This window comes from Lampetra fluviatilis, chromosome 46, assembly GCF_964198595.1.
Source record: "Lampetra fluviatilis chromosome 46, kcLamFluv1.1, whole genome shotgun sequence".
Classification (NCBI taxonomy): Eukaryota; Metazoa; Chordata; class Hyperoartia; order Petromyzontiformes; family Petromyzontidae; genus Lampetra; species Lampetra fluviatilis.
Window position 1 is genome coordinate 2,853,818 of NC_136320.1, and position 9,481 is coordinate 2,863,298.

At 52.8% G+C, this 9,481-nt stretch overlaps 1 protein-coding gene across 2 annotated transcripts in view; it reads left to right on the forward strand.

Moving 5' to 3' along the window:
- LOC144947668 (cyclin-G-associated kinase-like) overlaps positions 1–7,824 on the forward strand; it is a 55,320-nt gene extending 47,496 nt beyond the window's left edge. For both annotated transcript variants that reach the window (XM_078876927.1, XM_078876928.1), the window contains 2 exons: positions 3,056–3,232; positions 6,103–7,824. In XM_078876927.1, coding sequence (XP_078733053.1) covers positions 3,056–3,232; positions 6,103–6,204 — 279 coding nt within the window. In that variant the 3' untranslated portion in view covers positions 6,205–7,824. The remainder of the gene's footprint in view (positions 1–3,055; positions 3,233–6,102) is intronic.
- Positions 7,825–9,481: the final 1,657 nt, after the last annotated feature.

The following is a 9,481-nucleotide window of genomic DNA, read 5'->3' on the forward strand; positions in this document are numbered from 1 at the left end:
GCAAGGCTGCGTTGGCTGGGTCATGTAGCCCGCATGCCCAGCCACCGCATGCCTAAACAGCTTTTATTTGGCGGATCAAAGGAGCTAAACGGGCGCGGCATGGGCTAGAGAAAAGATGGAGTGATGTGGTACAGGAGGATGTGGAGCTGAGTGGACTTGCCGATGACTGGTACCAGCGGTGTCAAGATCGGCCTCTGTGGAGGAGGCTCGTGAAGGATGCTACTGGGCAGTTGGAGGCAGTCGCCCTCCAACAGCAACGGAGGGCAAAAGAGCGACGCTCACAACAACGAGCGGAGCGCCAGGTGGCTAAAACACAGCAAGTTGGCACAGTAGGGGGCACAGGTGGTGCATCGGCCACTCATCTCAGTCAGTCGACCCATGGCACCTGCGTCTGCCCCGTGACCTCCTGCCAGCGGGCATTCGACACTTCACGTGGCCTCAACGTGCACATAGCCTGGCACAAGCGCCGTGGTGATGTTACCGCCACTTAGTGGTGAATGGTGGTTGTAAAGATGAACTTGGCTCAATGACACTCCCTCCTAGTTAAAAGGAGGAGATAACCGGTCTTGAATGTTTAAGATCACAGTCATAAGTGAAGCAGTTTGCTTGTAGGAGTGAAGCATGTGGCAGAACGGAAGGATTTGGCAAATCAAAAGTAGCTTTCAAGATGACGGCTACTTTACTATACAGCTCTGTTTCGGAAGCGTGACATCAGCTAAGTCGAGGAGAGGCAACAGGTTTGGTTGCTCACCCACGCGGCACACGATTATTGAAGCGTGGAACTGATTAAATTTCTACGAGATAGAGAAATCAAAACTAAAATGTGATGCAAATCACGAACCCCCCCCTCCCCAAATCCAGAGTTGGGGTGCCGTGGGTGAATCATCCTTTGCATATTTTTTGTTACGTGATGAAGCCATTCTTGTTATTTGCGAAAGACGCCCACAGGATTGTGATCGAGACAAAACATTTGGGGGGGGGCACTTCCTCTTTGTCTGCACGGTCGCTTGCAGCGAGTCGCAAAGCCGGCGGTAACAATGCCGCGGCGCGTCGTCGGATCGAAAGCAAGCTCCCCCACGCTCGCGGTGCCCTCGCTGATCTCTGTAAGGACCGAGTCGGAATACGCTGAAGCTGTTCTGCATAGAAAGTTTAATTGTAGACGGTGAACAATGGGAGGAACAAAACTGTTGACGGAAATATTTCAAACAAAGCAAGTTTCATCATGATAGACAAAAGCTGATGCCAGATTTGGAATCAGCATCCCAAAATTACCTTAAAACCGTTGGAATACCTTATGCCAGAAAAAGCGTGTTGACCAGTGTTATCTGAAACGAGCCCATGTGCGCTTCCCCTTGCTCGACCCAACCGTAACTGGCTCTTCCCGTATCGGCGTGTAAACGTCGGCGCCAGGGAGACAAAAAGGCGGCCAGGCGTGTGTGTGCTCGCCAGGCCCCCGCACCCCGCCCACTGTTGCGCCGCGCAGGCCTTAACGGGCGCCCGCAAACGGCGCTCGCCCCCGAACAGGCTGTGCTGGGGCTGGCGCTACCCACCGTGACGGGCGACTGCGTGAGAGAAGCCGACGCCCGGGTCGCCGATAAAGGAGCCGACGATACGATGCGCGCCCCACGTTCTTTCGGTCGTGCCAGGGGAGTCCGGCCGCAGTAGGCAATCGCTATGGGCGAGACGCAAGCGGCCCAAGAGCCAAGGCTTCCTTCCTCTACGATTTTTTTTTTTCGAATGAAATGCCGAGAAAACGAGTCTGTGACAACTCGACTGGGATAATAAACAAAAATACGTGTAATGAAATTAACAAGCCGACTGCACCTCATTCATATTTATCTGTCCCTCCATGTAAAACAATTCAAACATTTTGGTTACACTTCCCATAAGCCACACGGCCTTCTGGGAGTGCTTAATTTTAACAGCATTGATTCAACACAAGGAAACGTCTGGACCGGTTTAGACATTGTCTCATCGGCAGTCCGGCTCGCTTGAATCAATGGTGGCGAAACTGCCAGATGTTTATAGACAAAGGAATCTCTCTCAGATTTGGGTCGTGATGCAATGCAATCTTGCATTATATATATTTTTGTATTTCGCAATGACAGTTAACAGACCAGTTTTCGTAGCCAAATATGACTTATGAGATACTTTCTGGACTGGGGCCACGTCGTGATGTGGCCACCACTTGGACAGGCAGCCGATTTGTTCCCGTCCGTTTCATCCCGTCTACCGCTGAGTTGAAGAAGGACTCTCACAGCCCAATTCGGCACATATTTCCGCGACGCTTCACTTGGAACTGCCTTACACCATTTGAACCTCCTTTGCCAGTAGCAAAATATGATAATTGTTTTTTTACCCTTTTATCTGGCAACAAAACTGACACTTTTTTTTACAAGGAGTCATGTTTGCATTGACCACAATACCTGCGGTCGGAATGCAAACAAAAAACACAACTATGATAATGTATGCACTGTCCTTGAAATTGATTGGTCCACACCCGAGACAGCTTTTCTTCGAGCCCAGTCTCACATGGTGTTGGACCAGATGACGCCAAAAGGCGCCTCTTCGGGTCGAGGTCTGGAAACCAGAAAAACCACGTGACCTGAACCGGCTTCTTGAATAGGCGTCGAGACATTTATTTTGCCGTGAACCCTGCAACCGCGAGTTTGATACCGGGCCACGGCTGACCATCGGTGCTGGTGAGCTGCCGGGTTTTTCCAGGCAGACGCCTTGCCCGTTAGGTACGGCTCCCAGTTTCAAGCAAAGCCACGTGATGCGTAACAAAGCAGTAATTTGCAATGTGTTGTATCATGCCCAGTGGCGCTAATGATGAGTCTTATGGTAAACTGCGTGTGGAGTGTCAAGCCCCCTCGGCCGTGAGCCGTTTACGACACCGATGACCCCACGCTGACCACCGCTCCTTGACGAAGAGCGGTCCTGACGTCGGCTGACTGGGGGGGTGGTCAAGGTCGAGGTCGCGTGAGTGCCAGCTAGCCCGGCTCTAATGGCTCTGTGGGGTCGGCGGTGGGGGTGCTCTGTTTGTGTTTTTCAGCTTCTTGAATGGATCGAAGGCAAGGAGCGGAACATCCGCGCCTTGCTGTCCACTCTGCAGGCCGTGCTGTGGGAGGGCGAGTCCAAGTGGCGGCCAGTCACCATGGCCGACCTGGTCACGGCCGACCAGGTGAAGCGAGTCTACCGCAAGGCGGTGCTCATCGTGCATCCTGACAAGGTGACACGCGCACGCACCGCGCACACGCACCCACGCGCACGCACACAATTACTCTGCTCCCCCCGTGTAGTCTACACAGCCTGCCGGGTCAAGGGCCATTCGTGAGCAACTCTTAAGGCCGCCACGGTCTTAAGAGTTGCCAAGCATCCACGGAGGAGATGCTTGGCACCGGTTACGATATTTGGCACCGGTTACGATATTTGGCACGGACGATGGTTTTGAGCGGGAATCGAACTCCGGTAACCGGGGTTCGTAGCGCAATGCGCTAGCCACTGGACGAAGGCAAAGGGGTGGGGAGGTACGGGCTTTGGAGGGCTAAGGGGAGGGGCTGCGGGCAATGGCGGAGCCAGGATTTTCATGTAGGGGGGGCAACCCCTCCAGCAATGAAAAATGATAGAGGAGTTGTTAGTAAGGAAGGACTTGTCCCTTGCTTTTTATTCGACGCGTGTGCCGCGATGGCCGCGATGGCGCAGCCGTCGATCGAGGGTCGAATTTGGACCGCGTCGTGTGATCGGCATCGCGCTCGCTGAAGGCCTTCAGGGAAGTCGTGCACGTGTATACGCAACTGCGCACAATTCTATGAGTCACTTATAACCGCTTTGCCGTTACTTATTGCCAATTATGGACTCAGACTATTGTCCTATCATCTCATAGAGTCCCTGACACGTAATAATATGCTACACAGTGGCAGTGGGTGTTGCAAAATGCCGATTTATTACTAATAAACCCCAATGATCCGATTGAAATTAGGATTTCGATCGGATCATTGGGGGGGCACGTGCCACCCCACCCCCCCCACTGGCTCCGCCAGTGGGCGTGGGGGACATATGAAGGGGTCGGGGGGGGCCGCAGAAGAGGCGGACTAAGAAGGGGACGTTTTTGCTCAGCTACTAGGGAATGCATTAAAAGCATTCTAGACCCAGACCGTCGTGACTAGAAGACTCGTGACACACTATTGTTGATTAGAAGACTCGTGACACGCTATTGTTGAGAGAGAAGTGCAGTTGAAGCGCTTTTTCAGGAAATGTTGACTCAAACGGAAAGTGCAGCGATGCGTACAAAATAAAACACAACATCACGAAACGCAATTACCGTGTTCATTTCTTTACAAGGAAGATGGAGACCGGAACAAATGGACGGAACACACGCGGGACAGAACGTCAAACACAGAACACATAATGCAGTAAAAACAAGACGGTACAAATAGCCGAGAGACGGAACATGCGGAACGGGCAAATACAAAGGAAGGCGTTTGTTATTTTGAAATGGATAATCCATTAAGACTGATTCACTTCTTCTTGGTTCTTTCGGTAAAGTCACGTAGAATGGAAATAATAAAATAATAAAAATAAAACGTGATAAAATAAATTCTCACGACGTTTCGGCTACAACGCAAGCAGCCGTCCTCAGGTGGAGAACCGGTCTGTCGAGAAGACAGTCTGAATTAATTCACTTCTTGGATTGCAAGGAGGTGCCTTGCGACACACGTACAGCAAAAAACACGTCACGACACCGCACACACACGCAGCGTTACGTATACAACTCGTGGAGTCGCACGTTCGAAGGGAGTCAATCGGGCGGAGTTCGCTCAAGATTCAGGACCGACCCGACCGCAGCAGCGCGGGCGAGCGAACGGAGCATCACGGCGCCATCGCGCGTGCATTCATAACAACACGTGAGCCCCCCGCACCACGCGGGCCGTGCGGAACGATCCCTAGCACTGGCACGCGTTTCGCGTGCGTGTTCTCACTGCTCGACTTTTAAAATACGGCAAGCTTTCGCTTTGGTACGTGTGCGTACGTTGAAATTCTTACGCGCAGTACGGGGCCAACCGTGCTAATCGGAGGTGCGGGGGGAGAAGGACAATAAACTCACCACAAAAAGCAGTTTTATAGAAATGAGTTTTTTCAATCTTGCTTTCAAAGTGCATTGATCCAGTGGCTTGTTAACGCGTGGTGTTCACACTCCATCGCGTTTTCGCCACGATGCGGTTCTTCTAACGTAAAACGTGCGCACCCTTATTGCGTGTTTTCTTGAGCCGTTGATGACGGACTACTTCCTTGAGCTGCGTTGGCCGTGCAGAGTGACACGGTATGTGGAATGATACAGTAACGCGGCAGCATACCCCCAGTTGTTTGTCCCGCCATCTCACTGCGTGTGCGTAGTAGTACATCGTATCTCGCCAGACTTTAACGTTACATTATTTATGGGGACATTTTTTTTTGCTTAACGCGTTTTTCTCTTAGCGCGCGGCACTTCACAGGAACGCATCCTCCCCGCGCTAAACGAGGACTCGCTGTAACACAATTGGAACCTCATTTGCCAGTAAAAAATATGATAATTGTTTTTTTACCCTTTTATCTGGCAACAAAACTGACACTTTTTTTTACAAGGAGTCATGTTTGCATAGACCACAATACCTGCAGTCATAATGCAAACAAAAAACACAACTCTGATAATGTATGCACTGTCCTTGAAGTTGATTGGTCCACACCCGAGACAGCTTTTCTTAGAGCCTAGTCTCACATGGTGTTGGACCAGATGACGCCAAAAGGCGCACAACTCAAAGACAATGCACCATCAGAGTATGAGAGCTCGGGGTTAGCATTTACACCATCGGAACCTCATTTGCCAGTAAAAAATATGATAATTGTTTTTTTACCCTTTTATCTGGCAACAAAAAAGGTGTCGGTTTTGTTTGCCAGATAAAAGGGTAAAAGACTCACTGTAAGTCGCGACTCGTGACGCGCCTGTCCTGCCGTGAACCGTGATACCGTAACCTCGCACGTCTTTGCAACTAACGCCGTCACGGAAATCCGATTAACCAGCGAGATGTGAACCCCCCTGTGACCCCCTCTGACCCTTTGCAGGCGACGGGACAGCCCTACGAGCAGTACGCCAAGATGATCTTCATGGAGCTGAACGACGCGTGGGCAGAATTCGAAAACCAGGGCCAGCGCTCGCTCATGTAGCACGACGCACGCGACCGGCTGACGGGCACGGAGGGCTCCGATCTCCGTGGTCTTGGCGCGGTATTCTGCGTAACGCGTGCGATGTGCCGCGAGGTCACCTGCCGCGGAATGAGTGAGACTGCGGGGTGTAAATAAGGGTACCACGCGCGGCGGGAAGTTAAAACATTTCCAAGAAATCGGGAATTGCGGGACACTCGCCTTTGAGGCTCGCTGCTGCTGCTGCTGCCACGGCAGCTGCTTGCCGGGGGGGTGGAATTAGTATTTTTTTTTTACTTGCACATTTCCTCCACAACGATGTTGTTCATGCGTACGTCCGGTATACGCGCAACACGCACAGTCCGAGTCTTCTCAATGTGGCATACACTGTGTGTGGTTAGTATACCGATAATCTACGCTTATATAATACCGTATAGCGTGCGGAGGTGGTGAAAGAGCAAGATAGGTGTGGAGCGAGTGACCTGTAACGTAACCCATGGCAGACCGTGGCAATATCCCTGCTGCCTTGTCCTAATACACTTTCCCAAACGGCGACGCGCGGATCGGTGGGTCGCACAGCCTCCCGACGGAACAACTTTGGAATGCAATCGGTCAGATGGTCGTTGACGTTCTTGGTGGGGACAGGCTTCTTCTATCTGTGTCGCGTTATATATATTTTTTCACACGCTTTATAATTTATCTCATCACGACTTAACCTTTTGGGGGGGGGACGGGGGGGCAAACATATTTGAGTTACCTCCTCTGCGAATGACATCGGAATTAAATCGTTCAAATGATCGTCGGAGTTTTTGATGGGACAGGGTTCTTTAGAAGCCGTCGTGTTGTTTTACACGTCATAATTTATCTCACCGTAACTTAACCCTCTCGAACGGATGACGTCGGCGTTCATTCGCGTGCACACACACAGCCATGCGAGTCACTGTCGTGTAAAGTTGTGAACCTTGACGGCGCGATGGGCCTTGCGTCGCGGGACCGGCTCCTGTGAGACGTAGATCGGCACGTGCAGTCGGCACAGGCGTTCGCCGCCGCCGTCGCTTGTCCAACATCAAACCACCGCGCTCAACTGCAGCTGCTTCCGCGCCCGTGGATGTGAAAACTACGAGGTGGACTCCACGCAAGCGGAAATTTTCGCCAGCCACAAACAGCAGCATCACTCGGTGGTCGATCAACATCCGCTCGTCGCTCGAGCCGAGCCACGGAACCCAGCGCCCCCCGCTCCCCCCCCCCCCCAACCTGCGGTTTTGGGGCGGTAGCGGTGATGCGGGTAGCGCTGCCTGGAATCTTAACCTGACAGAGCGCTGGCACGGAGCGGGGGGGGGGGCGCGTGCAATCGATGGAGCGACACACCGAGTGGAGGAGCCCGGCCGGCGAGACGTTGCAAACAGCGAGGTCGAATCATCGCAGCCACCTGCACACGCGTCGGACGCGCGTCATTTCTAGCGAGCGATTCACACGACCTATTTAGCCGCCGCTTAGGTTTTTTGCATCGCACTTTCCCCCGCAACCCCCCCCCCTGTCACCGTGGCGTCATTCCTTCGTGTTGTGTCGTAAACGTAGCGGCGAGCCTGATCGATGGTTATGATGTACGTTTGACTGTCGGGCCGGCTTGCACGCGTCTGCAAAAGCTGCTGGGTGGGATGGGGGTGGTGGGGGGGTGGGTGGGTGGTAACCTCTGTAACGTGAGCAGAACGGTCGGCCGGAGCTGGAGGCGTTTAAACCGAGCTCACCTGGGACAGTTTGTGGTCTCCCCTAACAAAGCCCACGGAAATGTAAAAGCATCGGTCTTGAAAGTGTTGTGGTGATAATTATTTCACGATTGGCAAACACCGGGACTTTGAAAGCCCTGGGAAGACTCGCAGGTTTCCCAGGAGGGCCGCCACTTCACAAAGAGGACGACCATGACGGGTGGCAACCCCGGGTTGGCGTGCGGGAGGGGGGGGGGGGGCGGCCTGTCCTGGGTGTGGGGATGTGGGAGATGAGACGGCCATCCCCACGCTAATCTGGACGAGGTGGGCAGGACAAGCAGTGGCCTGTCGGTGGCCTGCTTCATGGGCCATCTTGGCTGCCCCTCGTAGCGGAACGACCCCTCACCAACTCCGAGATCGTTGCCGTGCGTCCGACCCCGATGGAAAGAAACTCGGCTCGAGCTCTCGGACGATGTCTCGTTGTGTAACGCGCTTCCGGCGGAAGAGCGGGCGTTTCTTTTTTTTTTATTATCAAGAACTGAGTTTCTTCAGAGAAGTTATTTACGTCGCAATGCTTTGCCGTTGTGGTTTCGACACGGTTCCGTGGGGAATGGAACAGTATTTTGAAGAGAGAGGACGAGTGCTAAGGTCGCATCACTGAGCAAACGCCAACGGCAGGTTTCCCTTTTCCCACCACTGCCTACGAACCTTGGTCGAGGCCGCCGGTGCCGGGCTCACGCAGCTCGCTCCGTCCATTCGTTGTGTCGAGCAAAGCTTCGTGGTCGCTGCGCGATCCGGCAAAAGGATTATTTCACGGTAGGGGGGTTGAGTTCCCCCAAATTATGGATAAATTTGAAAACTGCAAACATTGGGCCTGAAATTATTTTTGCTTTCGGATTCGAACAAAATTTGAATGGCGAACGACGTCGCGCTCACAGCGTCGCTTCCCGGGCACAGAGCGGCGCAGTCACTCCCGCGACCTGATGGCACGCGATGCGAATTAATCCGAAATGAGATCACACGTCGTCCTGGCTCGATCTAAACTCCAAAGTTTTGAATCGGGGACGCTCGTCCCCTGTGACTCGCGCCGCGATCATGAACGCAACGCAGCGCAGTTACGAGGTGGAATCGTGCGCGAATTTATCACCCCGGAAAAAAAATAAAACATCTCAAGTGGGGCTCTCCACCAGAGAGGGGGGTCTGCTTGTGCTCGGCAGCGAGCAGATCAGGGGATGAGTGAGGGTCGACAAACCGACTTTAAGCGAATAACCTCTCGGAGTTTGCCAACCCCAAGGTACAGTTCGCTGCCATTCCGCAGCAACGTTTTACGAGCGGCGTTTGAAGTTATATTGTCACGGGGGGGGGGGGGGGGGTGACAATATAACTTCACAGCCAGTTTTGGTTGTCTAATTTTACCCAGCTAGTTGAGCAACAAGCCACGGGTTACCAACGGCAAACTCGAGAATGCAAATTCGCAGGCATTTCGCGCTTTCATTCCACGGCATTGGCAGCATTTGCTTGACGGGCTACGCACACTGCTGTGGGAGAATTCAACTGGTCTCAAGTCCACATTCTTAACTAAACGATGCATTGTT